Source organism: Epinephelus moara, chromosome 7 (assembly GCF_006386435.1).
Source record: "Epinephelus moara isolate mb chromosome 7, YSFRI_EMoa_1.0, whole genome shotgun sequence".
Classification (NCBI taxonomy): Eukaryota; Metazoa; Chordata; class Actinopteri; order Perciformes; family Serranidae; genus Epinephelus; species Epinephelus moara.
The window spans coordinates 3,751,044-3,768,157 of NC_065512.1; the positions used below are offsets into that span (position 1 = coordinate 3,751,044).

At 43.5% G+C, this 17,114-nt stretch overlaps 1 protein-coding gene across 1 annotated transcript in view; it reads left to right on the plus strand.

Annotated features, from left to right (window-relative positions):
• vwa8 (von Willebrand factor A domain containing 8) overlaps positions 1–17,114 on the plus strand; it is a 105,004-nt gene that overhangs the window by 65,780 nt on the left and 22,110 nt on the right. The window contains exons 31-37 of the mRNA XM_050048688.1: positions 72–136; positions 253–378; positions 2,815–2,924; positions 3,578–3,729; positions 5,027–5,231; positions 5,326–5,407; positions 7,023–7,227. Of these exons, the coding sequence (XP_049904645.1) occupies positions 72–136; positions 253–378; positions 2,815–2,924; positions 3,578–3,729; positions 5,027–5,231; positions 5,326–5,407; positions 7,023–7,227 (945 nt within the window). The remainder of the gene's footprint in view (positions 1–71; positions 137–252; positions 379–2,814; positions 2,925–3,577; positions 3,730–5,026; positions 5,232–5,325; positions 5,408–7,022; positions 7,228–17,114) is intronic.

The following is a 17,114-nucleotide window of genomic DNA, read 5'->3' on the forward strand; positions in this document are numbered from 1 at the left end:
ATAATCAATAAACAAATAATTTGGAAGCGATGTTTGAAGTTGATGTTGTTTGTATTGAATCTTTTTTGCAGGGTGGGCACAAAATGTGTCATGACTTCGCCCACAAAAACTGGCTCCTCTTCTATAAAGAGGATGGGTAAGATACTCTGATCTGAACTAGAGTTTCCATGACACTTTTAAACAGCACACTCTCTGTCATACGATGGTACTGATAGCTGATCCATGTGTGTGTCTGTGTGTTTGTGTGCGCAGCAACCAGCTGGAGGTGCTGGATGTGCTGGAGGGCCGGGTTCACTCCATCTCCCTTCCCATCAACCTGAAGTCCGTCTTCCTCGTGGCAGAAGATCGCTGGCTGCTGGTGGAGAGCAACACCAACAAGTAAGTAGTGCACGGACCTCAAATCTCTCTGAGGGTCTTACAGGGGGCCTATTATGCTTGTCCTAGGTAAATGTACATAAAGGTAATCTCTGTGAGCAAAAACCTCAGGCGTCAGACCGTTCTGAATATGATTTCCCCTTTTTTCAACTTTGGCTACCAGCTGACGTCAGATCTTTTTTATGTGGTTATCTGCTTCAGGCAGGCTTCTGCAAGTGTTAACATTACATAAACTACTACGAGTGGCTACATGCTATAACATGAAATCTTGGTTGCCGAAATTTTGATTCCTCCCTGATTTCAAATCATATTCCTGCTGGAACATGTTAGGTTGTGTTTAGAAGCTCGTATTGGTGATTTTCAACAGCAGAAAGTGCTGCTATACTCTGGTACAGTCATTCCCTAGCCGCGAGTACACTGCTACATGTAGCTACATGCTAACATCAGGAGACACGTAACTGTGGCTGCTGATGTTGTTAATCTCTCCCCAAAGTTGGATCATAGTCCCGCTGGAACATATTGGGTTGTGTTTAGAAGCTTTTACTGAAGATTTTTAATGTTAGAGAACAACCGCTATACTCCGGTACAGTCAGTCCTTGGCTTCAAGTACACTGCTACATGTAGCTACATGCTAAGGTCAGGCAAACATGTAATCTTGGTTGCCAATGTTGTTAAATCTCCCCAATTTTAGATTGTATTCCTGCTGGAACATATACAGTTGTGTTTAGAAGCTTTTACTGGTGATTATTCAGGGGATAAAGTGCTGTTATTCTCAGTTACACTCAATCTCTAGCTGTGAGTACACTGTTACATGTAGCTACATGCTAACGCCAGGGAAACATGTAATCTTGGTTGCCGATGTTGTTGAAATCTCCCAGATTTCAGATTATATTCCTGCTAGAACATGTCAGATTGTGTTACGAAGCTTTTACTGGTGATTTTTTCACGGTATAAATTGCCGTTATTTTCTACTACAATTAATCTCCAGCTGCAAGTACACTACTACATGTAGCTACATACTAACATCAGGGAATATGTAATATTGGTGGCTGATGTTTATTTCTCCCAGATTTCAGACCAGATTCCTGGAACATGTCCAGCTGTGGTTAGAAGCTTTTATTGGTAAATTTTCAAGGTAGAAAGGGCCACTGTATTCCAATACACTCATTCCTCAGCTGCGAGTACACTGCTACATGTAGCTACCTGCTGCAGTCAGGAAACATGTAATCTTGGCTGCCGAAGTCATTCATTTTCCTGGATTTTGGATCATATTCCTGCTGGAACATGTCTGGTTGTGAAGATTTGGTTTAGAATCTTTCACTAGTGATTTTTCAAGGCAGAAAGTGCCGTTTTCTGTTACAGTCATTATTTGTCTGCAAGTACACTGCTACATGTAGCTACATGCTAACACCAGGGAAACATGTAATCTTGGTAGCTGCTGTTGATTTCTCCCAGATTTCAGACCAGATCCCTGCTGGAACATGTCCAGCTTTTACTGGTGATATTTCATGGCATAAAGTGCCATTATTCTCCATTACAGTCAGTCTCCAGCAGCAAGTGCACTGCTACGTGTAGCTACATCCTAACATCAGGGAGCATGTAATATTGGTGGCTGATGTTGTTAATTCCTCCAGATCTCAGTCCAGATTCCTGCTGGAACATGTCCAGTTGTCGTTAGAAGCTTTTTATTGGTAATTTGTCATGGTAGAAAGTGCCGCTATATTCCAGTACCCTCATTCTGCAGCTGCAAGTACACTGCTACATGTAGCTACTTGCTACAAACAGGAAATATGTAATCTTGGCTGCCAAAGTTGATAATTCTTCACATATTTCAGATCATATTCCTGCTGGAACAGTTCTGGTTGTGAAGATTTTGGTTCAGAAGCTGGTGATTTTTCACGGTAGAAAGTTTAGCTATACTCTGTTACAGTCAGTCCTCAGCTGCAAGTACAGTGCTACATTTAGCTACATGCTAACGCCAGGGAAACATGTAATCTTTGCAGCTGTTTTTTAATTTCTCCCCAGTTTTGGATCAGATTCTTGCTGAAACATGTCCAGTTGTGAATGTGTGAATGGTTTTGGAAGCTTTTACTGGGGATCTTTTACAGTAGAAATGTGCTGCTATTCTCCATTACAGTCATTCTCTGGCTGCAATGACTGTGCAGAGACACAGAGATATTCAAGACCCAGAAACACTTGTGAATTAGAGCACATTGATCTTTTTTGGGAGGAGGTCTTCAAGACACAACCGCTTAAACAGAGCATTCCAGGCAGAGGGTGAATACAGGTGCTATACAAAGTGTTATTTGACTATTAAAGTGTGTAAACATGTTCAAGCAGAAACCCAAAATACAAATCTCACAGTCTGAACATGAGAATAATAGGTTTCCTTTCATGTTTGAATTCAATTACAATGCAACACTCTGTGTCACTGAACAGGAAGTTCCTGCTGACCAAGCCCATGCACATGACGGCTGAAGACTCTGGAGTGTGTCAGCTCCACAGCATCAGTGAGGATGCAGTCAGCTCAGGCCACGGAGCCAGCTCAGGTATATATAACATTTAGTATGGACGTCCCTCAGCTCCAAACAAAGATTAACAGGGCTTTTATGTTCTAACCAGCAGCTCTGTAGCACCTATTAAAGACATTATGTCAACTCTATTAACAAACCCAAGCAGACAGACATGCAGAGAGATGGACTGGTGCCCCTGGCAGCCATATGTCTGCCCTGATAAGACCTCTTAGCTCATCTGTCAACGGGCCTTAAGTCAAACCAAAAATATGAAGTGAACCATGTATGATGCTGTCAATATTAAATTTTCATACCACTCCATGTCACAGTTAGTGAGAGCAGAATGTGAAGTCATGAGTAATGTCCAACAATCTAGACTGCATTAGTTCATGAAGATCAGGAGCCACTGTAATAACTAACTGAGGACGGGGAATCTAAATATGAAATATATGAGCTCCTGAGAGGGTTTCTGCAGTGAGCTCATTGATATATAACAGACACATAAAGCACACTGCTGCGGTGCTATTATATATCTACAGCTCTTTGTACACATGTAAAATGTCTGGTCCAGTGTGTTAACACATTCGTTTAATTTCTTGATTTTTATTCAGTAATCTCAACATGTCCTTCCTCATTTCCTTCTCTGTTCCATCATGCTCTGTTCGGCCCCTTCCCTCCCACCTTCTCAGCCGAGGTGTCCGTGCCCCAGATGCTGTCATGTGACCAGCTACCCAACGAGAACCTGAGCGCCGCTCTGGACCAGAAGATTGTTTCTCCTAACCGGATACTGGCCGACACCAGCTCCTTCGCACGGGTCGTTGTGGGCTTCCCAGACCTCGTGGTACGCTAATATAATTTGGACATATGAAACTTATATCATCAATCATCAATATCAATATTAAATCAATATCATGATATAGGACGATATAATATTCTAAATTTAGCATGCACTTGAACTTTTAGGTGGCTAAAAACTAACCAATTGACCCAAAAGTCCCGCCCCTGGATGGAACTGTCCAATCATAACGTAGCATTGGGCCAGCTCAGACCAGGGTACGACAACAACACAGCTGTGCTCCATTGTTTCAGATTTCCTTCATTTTCAGGCTGGTTTTGTGGATCTGGAGCTAAATGTTGTGCCTGGGGCACGTCGTGTATTAATGATACTCGTTACCTGGAGAGGTTGGAAAAAGATATATGTTTCTTCCCTGTTCCAAAACCAAAATCAAACCCTGAAAAGTGTAGGGTTAGCTAGNTGTCTTGTGTGGCGATCAGCAGTGATGTGGTGGTTCACTTTTACACTGTGATCTGTAGCCTATAGTTCGGCTTTAGCTTCTAACTATCTTTGTCTTTTTAACCTGTTGTTGCTGCTGAGTCAGTTTGACATCCTGGATATATCCTTCAAACACAGACTGTAGACCCCTCTGTTTGCTTCTCTCTGACATCACTCTTTCATCTTTACAAAAATATGATAATATGTCTTCAGGGAGTGCAGTTAGTTACAGTGTGGGCTCCATGCTTACTCCTACAGCTTGTCGGACCATCACAAAGGGGCGGGGCTTAGCGAAAGGTCAACTGAGGCAGCGTTTGTTAAGCGCCGTTTGATTTAATTATGTGACACGAGGGTTTTCTACCCAGAAATTATTGTAAATAAACATTGTAATTTGCTTTATTGGCTGCTCCACAGGCTAGAAAACTCTCAGACTGCCCCTCAGACAGCCTGAGTCCGCCACTGAGCAAATGGAACTTTATTTGACCCCCAGAGATTTGTTGTGACGTTTCAATGCTCTCACTGTGTTTACATACTGTAGGCTTCCCTGATATCTTCCATTCTACTCTTATGTACCAAAAACATGCTAACCAGGTGGATCAAAGACTCATAACAAGGCTGAACGTGTCTGTCTGTGTATCAGTGTTAACCATTCAGCATGTCCCTGCTGTCAGCCTAATTTATGCCTTAAAGAATTAAGTGGATTGAGAACACGAATGAAAGCTGTGAGTGCAGCTGAATGAGGTTCTGAAGTGTGGGTGCTTGAGCTGAACTGATTGATTAATATAAATGTATTCACATTTCGGCTGCCAGCTGTGTTTGATGTTTAAGTAGTGACACTCTCCTCTTGGTGTCTTCTCTTGTCCAGTCCCCTAACGAGGTGTACAGCTTTAAGAGGCCTCTTGACCTCTCCGAGATGAAGAGCGCTGACAGCGGGGCTCACATGTTCGTCAGAGGTGGGCTTCGGTCCAGCCCGCCCAAGCAGGAGAACTGTGTCAATCTGCTCTCAGCCAATCAGGTGGTCCGAGCCCTTCCACCCAGCAAGGTGCCCCTGAAGGAGGTCTACCCCAAAGGTCAGAGTTCAGATCGTATAAATGAGCTCAGAGAAAACATTTGTTCATAATCACAGAGAATGTATTCAGACTTGTTTTCCTGTTTGTGTCTCAGACGTAACACCTCCGATGACGGCAGCATACCTGGAGGTGACCGACCTGAACTCCAAAAAAGTCAAATATATTCCTGTACCAAGGTAAACACAACACACCTGTTTCTGACTGGGTCTCACTCTGCAACACTTTCAGGACAAGAACCTCATTCTTCATCCTTTAGCACCAGCTAGTGGTCAGAGCGAGCATTGCACTGAGGAACACTGGTTAAATTGTCTGTATGTTTTATTATCATGTTTTTAAACTTGCAGAATTATTATTTTAAATTATGATTTTTGGTGTCATTGAATTCTTATGTGCGCTTACTCTTATCAGACACACAATGATACTAAAACACATGCAAATATTTTCTCTGGAAGCCCTGAAAGAGGCAAGGTAGTTTTTTTTGTGGGCAATAAAATCAAATCAAGTTTATTTATATAGCACATTTAAAAACAACCACAGTTGACCAATATGCTGTGCAAATTAAAAGAATGACACACAAATATAAAACAGAATAACACTGCAAGAACAATTACATATGTAAAAAGATTAGAAAATACTAAAATATGAAAACCACTATGAACAACCAAAGGCCACTGAAAACATGTATGTTGTAAGATTTGCTTTAAAAGTGTCAATGGAGGGGGAGCATTTGATTGAGAGTGGAAGGCTTTTCCAAAGGTTTGGAGCAGCTACCGCAAAGGCACGATCTCCCCTCACCCACCGGCCTCGATCAAGGGACAGTCAAAAGACAATGTTGTGAGGATCTGAGAGGTCGGGAGTTGAGGTAGGAGCAGAGAGGTTCAGCAGTGTACTGGGCTGTCAGCTGTCTGGCTTGAAAAACATTTGCATTTGATAGGTGGCCATGTGTGTGCCAAAATGTATCTCTTACATACGACAGCCACACACAGAGCTCACTGCAGCTTGCTGTGTCACAAAGACACAATCCCATCATCAAACAGGGATTAACAGCTCTTGACTCTTGCTGCTTCTATGTGATTACATTTTCTTCTATCCGCTTAGTCTTACCTCGGATTGTAAAATATCTCAAATCAGCCAAGTTAGAGAACTTTGCTCGTACCGAACATGTGGCGACCCATTGTTCAGACAGCTCGGAAGAAGCCTCGATAGTCCGAAAACTTTTTAGAAAATCAAATTTAAACAGTGTGACATTTGTGTGTGTGATTATAAGGCTTTTTTTAATACTACCCAACATTTTGATATTAAATGGAAAACAAACGCACATTGCTGTAGAAGGCTGATTCTCCAGGGTGTCTACAGGTCCTTGAAAAGTCTTAAAATCTTTTAAATTCAATGTTACAACAATAAGGCCTTAAAAGTCATTAAACAGTCTTTTGAATTTGTGAGGTCTCAACTGCTACAGACATTTTATCTAATTTAATTTATCCACTTTTTAATTTCTTTTTGTGAAAATGAGTGAAGCCTTTCTATGTAAAAGTCCACATTTCTAAAGCTACAAATCTTTAAAACAGCTATAATACTGTCACTTTACTTCATACCTGCACTCACCTGTTGGCAAAAACAACTTACCTCACTCTAATAACCATATTCCTACATAACACTTACCTCTGCACAAGACCACATATATACTTCTTGCCTGCCATGCACAAATAAGTAAAACATGAAAACATCTTGATGCACATCTGATGACTTTTCTAAGTGACTGTATCTTTTCTACATATTTGTGATTGGCAGGTCGATGTCTGTGTCGCCTTATACCAGCTGGTTGTCCAAGGTTTCAGAATCTGACGTGCTCATAGCCGCTCTCGGTTCTGGAGGTGTCGCCACTGTGGACATGGGTGGGTACGTCCGGCTCTGGGAGACAGGATTGGACACTCTGCAGCGATCGCTCATGGAGTGGAGGAATATGATCGGGACAGAGGATGGCAGACCTTTACAGGTAATGTCACAACTTTGTTTTTTAATCATCAGTGGCTCATGGAGATGATGTTGTAATGAGAGGACTGGGTGATGAATAGAAACACGCAGCCTACAGTTTCTCTCCACACCACAGAGGGGCAGTGCTGCTTTAATAATAATAACTCCAGTGGAGAGAATTTCAGCTGGATGTCACTCTGCATACTTCCACACTCCTCTGGCAGAATATATTAGCTGCTGAAACATTCCTGATTTTATGCTAGCCGGAATGTTTCCAGGCCCGAAATGTACGACCCGGCTGCACCCAGGGTGGGTGTGTATGAATGGACGGGCATTGTTCTTATGATGCAACAGCTCTGACCCCCAGTACAGGTCAGAACATTTGGAACCAGCGCACTGAGAAAGCATTGTTAAGGTGCCCACATACACAGCACAGGCAGATAAATTCTTAAGATAATGTAGCCTCCCAGATGTAGCGGGCATCGTCTGCAGATGTGTGGTTAGAGAGAGAGAAGCCTTCACATGGACTGAAACGAGGATGATTGTATCAGTGGATGATGCAAATCAGTGACTGATGATTTGTTGAATCTTGAATAAGTGGTTGAAATTCATAAATGTATTATTGTGAAGTTCTGTGTTCTGTTTAAGCATCTCTTTTGTCAGACAGGAGGGGAAAGTCAAAAATCTCCTGCTAAAACGTATTACGAGGTGATAGTTATGTTTCTGGGTACTCATTAGGTACTCTCATTTATCCAGTCGTATGTTCAGTACTACCTAAACACATGCACTTTTTTTACTAAAACAATGCGGTGTAAAACACGAGTAGTGCGCCCAGAGCGTGCCTGAGCGTACATGTGTGAATGAGCTCCACTTGAGCAGAGTTCAAACATGCATGTGCCCAGGCATGCTACTTGGCAGCGTCTAAGACTGTTTGTACTGATGTGTTTGTAAATCGTATCATTTTACTGAAAATGAAAACATAGCATACAACTCGATAAATGAGACTTGGATTATAGTGCAGGAGTGGTGAGAGAGTTTGTAAACAGATGTTTTGGTGTAGTTTTGCTGTTAAACATGAACAGTGTTCATTTTTTGGATTCTTCGTTCACCTTGGAGGTATGAAAGAAAGGTTTCTGCACAAATTTGAAGTAACACACAGTGAGTAATTGATATATAAATGGCAAATGGTGATTGATATACAGCTGCACAGGTGGAAGGGTCACTTTTGACTAGAGTCTTGCAGGACCCCAACACATTGGTACTTTTAAAACGCATTAAATAAAACAGAAAACAATGATATGAAGACATTAGGAACAAATTTGTTTAAAGCTTATAGCTCTGTTTATAGCTCTGAGGTTTGCCAGTGCCACAGTGGGTATGATGATGGTTAAAAGTGTGCTGAGACTCAAGAATATATTCATTAAAACACACACTCCCATACACCTGCACGCCTTCACTGCACACTGGGACCTCTCCCTGGCCTAGATTCCTCAGTGGTCAGGTCCTCTTTGATCGGGCACCTTGAGTCCACTGTAGGTCAGACTGTGGACAGACTCTGCCTGTGCTCTGTGTGAGCTCACTGGGAACAACAGTAGCACTACTGTACTTAAACATACCTGCCGACAAGGCTCTCTGTATATCTGCCTCGAGATATGCTACTTTACCAAACTGTTTACACACCTCACCTCCGGACGAAGTTACCTGTTTGCACATGGCACGTCTGCATGGCTTAACAAGTTTTTACGACACACTGAGAGAGTGTAACAATCAGGCTTTTGACCAAAGTATGAGATGTTAAAGGAGAAGCAGGAAGTCACAGAGATCCTCTCACTCACCTCTTATGTTTGTCAGAGGTGGTTTTTATTAGCAAAGATCATGTCTACTGTCCTCAGAGAAGAAAGACATGACAGCTTATTGCTTTTGACTCGCGCATGCACACATTTCTAGAAAACCACAGATTGAACTGTGTGTGTATGCAGGTGTGCGTGATTGTCTGACATCGCTCCATTACAGCTCTGTTGACATCATCTTTGCACACTCAGATGCACAGGAGGCATCACTCATCATCTCCCTGCACACACATCTTTTGTTTAACTGGTGCCAAGTAGGTGTCTGAGGTATAATCACATTCATAGCAGTCCCCTCTCATATATCCACTCACTCAACCTGACACTTATTTTCACAATTTGGTTGTCATTACACCCGTATGTCAGTGTGTGGGTGTTTGTTTCTTTACTCTGCTGCTGCTGCTCTAGTTGGCCATGTGCCACCCTCTACCCTCCCTGCCCTCACCTTACTGAGGCCAGCTTATCAGTCACACTCATGCACATATACACTTGCTTGCATCTTTTAAAGTTCAAACCGTCTGCAGCAGTTTAGACTTGTGCCTCAATCTGCAAACAACAGCAGTTCACAGGAACCTTCTTGAAATGTACAAAAGACATCTTGGAACAAAGTGTTGAACTCTATGGCCAGACTTGTTGCCACATCACACACTTTAAACCAGAACTTAAGAACAAATAGCTAAATTTTAGTTCTTGTATTCCTTGGATGCAAAAACTCAGTCATGGAAAACCTGGAAAACTCATGGAATTTTGTTGTTTGTAATGAAATTAGTTGTTTCCATAAAGTTCCAGAGATAAGCTTCCATGAAATGCAACATTACGGCAGATTTATTTTCAGTGAGATGTCAAGAAAGGCAAATGAACTCAAACAAGTTATTTGATGCTTGCACGGTTCTCATTTTCCGTGACTTGTACCGGCCAAGCCTTCTGCTCTTAGACATTACTTGTACATGTGACGTAGTGTGGCGGTATTTATTATGGGGAGCAAGACTCCTAACCAGGCTGGCAAGTGCAGCAGACACAGTGAAGTGCGTGCTTTTCCGAACTTAAAAAGTCATGGAAAAGTTTTAAAATTCTGTCCTTGGAAATGTGTGGAAACCCCGTAAAGACTATTTTACACTCACACTGTGGACACACATGGTTAAACATTCATGCCGTTGTATCAAAACACACATACACACTAACCTGCACCCAAGTTCACGCAGGGGCATTTACTCCCCAAAAAGCGCTCAAATAGTGGGCTCGTTTGCATGTGACTGCTCACACACACACACCAACACATGCCATCCCTCCTAAATCACTCTCTGTCTTTAGGCGTCTTAAGGGAGAACCAGAAATTTATGAGGCTATTAATCTCACAAGACAAGGCGTGGACCGCAGATGAGAGACGGGGGGAGAGACACTGGGTGAAGGGAAGGAAAAAGAGAGGGGGAAAAGTCATTGAGAGAGGAGGGTGGGGTAACGACATCGATTCCCACAGTCATAAAAATCTCCTCTGAGCTGCCAGCCCCACACTCCCCTCTCTGTCTGTCTTTCTGTTTCTTAGAGTTAAGGTGCCATCTTTAGCTTAGTGCTGACCGCTGCGACCAGCAACAACGGCAACATAGCAACAACTAAATCCTGGGTTTATGGGATGTTTTTGACCAAACACTGTGGAAAACACTGTGTCTGTTACTGAGGGGTGGTTTTAAAGTCTAAAGATGGGTTCACCGCACACCATTATCTGTGCATCTGTTTGGAGCAGGAAAATCAAACTTTAAGCTGTGGGATGGAGCTGGTGACAGCTGTCAATCAAGCAGACCACCCAAACACTCCCTGAATTCAGCCTTCTAGTCATCAAACACGCAACTCAAACTTTATTTCTAGCACATTTTATTCCTGGTGTGCAGAACACATGAACGACCACAGAGGTTGCAGTTACAAACACTATGAGAATAGTGTTAAGATAAAACATTAGACATAAGTTAACGCAGTTAAAACAGACTCATAAATAATACATGTGAAGAAGAAGGATTAAAAGTGAGTTTCCTTTGTAGAGTGGGTGGGCTCAGCTTCAGAGATAATGAGGAGCTCAAACATCTGCGAGAAGCTCAGAGTAGAGCCGCTGCTCCTTTGCATCAAAAGGGGTCAGTTGAGGTGGTTTGGGCATCTGATCAGGATCCTCCTGGGCACCTCCTGTTAGAGGTGTTCCTGGCATGTCCAACTGGTAGGAAGCACCCCAGCAGACCGAGGACATGCTAGGAGGATTATATATCTCATCTGGCCTGGGAACACCTCAGGGTCCTCCAGGAGGAGCTGGAAAGCGTCACTGGGGAGAGGGACATCTGGAGTTCCTTGCTCAGCCTGCGGGACCTGCAACCCAGCCCTGGATAAACGATTGAAGATGGATGGATGGATGGATGGATGGATGGATGGATGGATGGATGGATAATTAAGATCAACAAACCAACCAGTAAGATTATCAATAATATTAAAACCATTTAAAAAAGTAAGAATAAGATTAAATAACCAATAACAGTGACAGTTGGCCAATAAAAAACATGAAGACGTGGGGTCTCCTGGGTGAAAGTCCTGTGCTGGCTTGACCCAGACATCTACCTTGTCCCTTGGTGGAGTTTGTCACTCTTTATTCTACGTCAGTTGCTCTGAGCCTCTAATACTGTCATGGATGGGTTTACATTGGAGTTAATTGAAAGCCTGGTGCGTCCCATACAGATGCTCAAGGGTGCCTTGTACTTTGGTATCAGACACCAAGGGGCGTGACCTAGCTTCTGTATTTGATGACCTAAGAGTGAGAACAAGTTGGGTATTGATGTAGTTAGTGAATCTTGTCCTGCTGTCAGGATCCCTGCTGGGACATGGTATTGTTTTTTAAATTATTATATTTAGGCTGTTATGCCTTTGCACTGGCGTTAAGTGTGGCGTCCAGCCATACATATGTATGTCCCACTCTCGTGAATGTGATATCTCAAGAATGTCTTGAGGGAATTTCAATCAGGCGAGACTTGTTCAGAGGGAAATAAGTCTGAGAAAGTCTTTGGCAATTAGACCCCATCATGATGTCATCTATTCCAGGAGGGTGGTAAAGATGTAGTAGATTAGGGAACCCCTCCCCATGGAGTCTGTGTGGAGGATCTGTGGAGGATCTAGATGTGAAGAGGGGTGATGAGCTCGTCCTGGGCTCTGGATAAGGTGACAGGAGGTGAACGGAGTCTAAAATGACAGCTGACAGGAGCAGAGAGGAGAACAGATTTAAACTTTGGCAGCAGCAACATGAATGGCTGAAGGAGATTGTGGCAAAGTGTGATTGGCTAACCAGGAGAGGGAATGCCAATAGTCAGCTGATTGGAGGAAGCAGTGGGACTGAGAGAGAGAGAGAGAGAGAGAGAGAATTATGAATGAACAAAGTATAAAGAAAGTCTTGAACTTGCGCTGAGCTCAGTTTCTTCAAATTTGGCACAAATGTCTACTAGGACTCAAGGATGAACTTGCAGCATCTATGTTTTCATAGGCGTGGATGTAAAGAATAACGTGATGGACTCACGGAGGCATACAACTGTGAGGTGGTAATCTAGTTCTTTATTATAGACAACTGGAGAGTGACAGGAAAGAGGGAGAGGAAGAGGGTGACACACAGTAAAGGGTCGCGGGTCAGATTTGTACCCAAGAATCAGGTGAGCAAGAGGTCGCCCCAGGATCTCTGCTGGGACATTGTAATGTGACACACAAACACGCACACACACGTCACCCTGTAGCTGCAGTGCCCAAATGACTCATGCCTCTTTTACAACCACAGTCGGAACCTGAACCGAGTGTGGCCGCTCTAAAAGCCCAAAATGGACACATGCTGTAAAGCGTCACTCAACATTTCTCTAAAACCAAAAGCAGAGCATTAGTCACTCTTTTACTGGTCGAGCCAGAATAGAGTCCATTACCAGCATGAGGACACACACATGAGGAATGTTGTCACCAGTAAGAGAGTTTTATCTGCAGGTGGATTACTGAAACTGATAGCTCCACTTCCTGTCAGATGGACAGATTTCCGAGACACTCATAATGAGCATCAGGGCCCAACAGATGCACCGACAGGCCTGATGGAAGTGGTGTTGTCAGGGAAAAGAGTGTGTGATGTGTTTATCAAGTGATCGTAATCACATCCATAAACACTCATGAGAACGATACGTCTAGCCTGGACAGCTAAGCCTTTGAAGGCACATTCCTATGCATCAGGTGCACGCCCTCGTTTCCCAACGTGGCTCCGGCATGTGTGCAGCAAAGCTCATGTTCTTGTTGCTGTTTTCCGCCGTATGCGGCGTATGACTCGCGCATACATTAGTGTGTAATGAGAGAGCGGTCACATGGCGGAGGTGAGCTCCTGAAGGTGAGCTGTGGTGACACGAGAGGCTCAAACCTCTGACCCTTTACCTCAACGCAGAGCTATGGTGCCAAGATCTCTCTGGTTACTGAGGTTGACATCAGATCATCAGCGGGCACACACACCTACACACACACTTCCTGTTGATCTTCATTAACACTGAAGCCAAGCTCTTTGATACACAGATGCTGTGTTGGTTCGCAGCTGCGTAGGACAGTGAGGATGTTTGTCATTTTAATGTGCCCACGTTTGAGACCCTGCTGGTTATTAAACAGCCCCTCCCCCGCCGTCCTGACTGTTAGCGTCATGTGAGGAACGGACAGTTTTTGTCATGTAGATCTGTAACGTCAACAGCTAACACAGCTGTGCTTTTAAGATGATGATCCTGGTGTGTCTGCGTTTCACTCTGTGACTCTGTGTGTTTGTAGAAGCCTGAGTCTTCTACAGGCTGCATTTACTGATTGGTAATTATAATGACATACAGGTCTGTACCAGTTCTTTCTATACAGACACGTAAGATACGAGACATTACAAAAAGATCCCTTGAACTTGGTTATGAAAGACTCGTGATCAAGATGAACTTTGTGGGATATTTGACATTTTAGAAATATAATTGTTTGTGCTCTCTGGTTGACAGATTTCCATATTTTTGGTCTTTCCACTGTAACTCCTTGTTGCCTTGCAGCTGACTTACACTACCTGTCCACTTTATTAGGTACACCTGTAAACTAAGACCCCACGTCAACCAAAACATTTTCTCTCAGCTGTATACGCCAGGCATTCCTCAGGAAACAGCTGAGAGGGCTTTAGGACACTTTGGAGGCGTAGAATACTTTCAGCTGAGACACTTTGGTTGTGTCTGGTTGCTATAATTTGGAATATCTACAGATTTACTGATGAAGGGAAGACTGAAGCACAGAGAGAGAGAAGAGACTGATCCACCAGTCTGTGTGGGTTAATGGGAGGAAAAATATATTGATATACATGGTGTATATCAACATATTTGTTTTTCATTTTTGTTGCCGTGTGTCGTCCTTATTCCTTATTCCTTCATTTTCTCTTAACCTGTTAGGGGTCACGGATGGGCTGGAGCCTATCCCAGCTAGGCTTGTCACGATACCAGAATTTCAGTTGTCGATACCAATACCAGTGAATTTCCACGATTCTCGATACTCATTCGATACCATGATAAAAATCAAAAAACAGAACTCATGATATTCCAAATTCACTACTTTATTAAAACTGTTTCAAACTTTGAATTTACGGATATGGTGACAGACAATTAGTCTGATAATAATTGCTTGAAACGCAACGTTAAGTAACGTTAAAGACGGTATCGTTAATGTCACATAACGTTAGCCATCTGTTCCAGGGTAAGTTATAACGTAAGGTAGCGAGTACTAGTAGCCGCCCCTATAAACGCAGTAAGCTGGCTCTCAAACCCAAATAATGTAACGTACATTTCAGGATAAGTATAACATAACACAAGTGATGGTAAATTGAAACTCACTCACCTTGAATTCTTTAAACGAGTCAGGGTGTCTGTCTTTTAAGTGTTTAGCCAGGTTTGAAGTGTTTCCTCGTTTGGTCTGGAAACTTCAGAGGCACCGTTTGTACACTGGTTTTTGTGAGTTTATGATTACTCTGCTTTCATCTGCCTCAAATGCAAAATATCTCCACACACGACTCCTACTACCTGACTTTTCGACAAGCCAAGGTGTTGTGGCTCCAGCAGCACTTGTAGAAGCCATTGTTTCTAGCAAAGACGATGGAGAACAGGCGTTCTTCTTCGGCGCTCATCCTCGGCACAGACTGACGCGCGCTTACTGCCCCCGTCAGTTCCGACAGGAATCGACACGGCCCGCTGAGGGCAAAGTCAAAGTCCTTACAGTACCGAAAAAAAACAGGTACCGACGTATTTTTTGCGTGTTGGCATCAACTTGGTACCAAAGTATTGGTTCTCATGACAACCCTAATCCCAGCTGACACTGGGTGAGAGGCAGGGTTCACCCTGGACAGGTCACCAGACTATCACAGGGCTGACACATAGAGACAGACAACCATTCACACTCACATTCACACCTACGGACAATTTAGAGTCACCAATTAACCTGCATGTCTTTGGACTGTGGGAGGAAGCTGGAGCACCTGGAGGAAACCCACGCTGACACAGGGAGAACATGCAGACTCCACACAGAAGGGCTCCCCCACCCTGGGGTTCAAACCAGGAACCCTCTTGCTGTGAGGTGACAATGCTAACCACTGCACCACTGTGCTGCCCTGTGCGTTGTCCCTCTGCTGGCATTCATAGTGTAGCGTAAATACACGGTGCTCTCATTTTAAAGATTTAAACAGATAGTTCTTCATCATAGGTACCATTTTCTAAAATAAGGAAGTTTGTTGGATTGTTTCCAGAAATGTTTAAATTAAGTGATTTTGATCATTATTTCTATTTTCCACTCCCACACACTGATATTTATTCTGCTGGAGAGGTTAAAGAGGACAGCTTTTTCATGGGAGACTGACAGTTGAATGTCCAGGCTGGCTTGTAAAATGTGTGTGGAAAAAGTGAACCAGTGTTTCAGCTATTAACAAGGTGCCCCTATGAACAGCATTTAAAACCAACATCTGCTTCAGCTGTGACAGCAGAGATGAAAAACAGCAGGGACACTTGGTGGAAGGTTGAGAGGCACAGTTTAATAACTCATACATTCAGTGTGAATCTGTTTGAGCATTGAAACGTATCGTGTCCAACACTTGCAGGACAGTAGGTCCACTGTATGAGCCGGTTCCCACACTGAGTGTTATCTTGTCCTATAATCTGACATGGTTTATATCAGCCTGACCCTCCTAATCTGTGCTAAATATAGAGAGCTGTGCTGATACAGCAGCTTCATGACGATGTGAGAACAGAGCCTGAGCTCTGAGCTTCACTGTGTCAGTTGAGGTGTGGACACGGGGCCAGCGGAGACAGAGGAGGGGTCCTTCTCCGCTCGACTGCTGCTCCTACTAGATAAGTCTCTTTTCAAACGCTCAGTACACCATGAACCAAGCAGAAATCAAAAACAGCCAAGATAATAACACACACACACAAACCTCATCCCCCACAGATACCATTCAAATTCCTGCAGTATGTAAGAATGCAGCTGAGCTACAGGGGATACACTTAGTCTCCCACTGAACTGCCCATTCCTCTCTCACTCCCTCATGCGTGCCAGACTCTGGCCGGCCGCCCTGCCTCAGTGTGAGAGCCGGCATGCTGATTTTGGCACTGACGGTGCTGCTGAGATGGACCTAAGAATCTGAAGCTTTAACCACTCTGTGTCTCTGCTCCCTCCCACTCCGTCAGTCTCCTGCAGAGAGAGACAGAGACTATTCTGTCCGTCCTGCCGAAGCCTCAGACCTTTAGAGATACAGGGTCCATTCTCTTAATGCTTTGACTGTGTGGTAGGTAGCTGGCTGTTTGGGCGTTTTTCTGGCTGTCTCACATACTTATTCAACTCATCAGGAGGTAAACACAAAGAGGAGGATTTCAGGAGAAGCTTGGAAAACAAAAGAGTACAATCTAATATGTCTCTATTAGTGGCAAAGTGCGTATTCGACTACAGCCACGACTCAATGTGTTTTCATTGAAGCTTTTCCCAGAGAGTGCTTTAAACACTGCAGCTTTTCTCATGAAACTGGACTCCC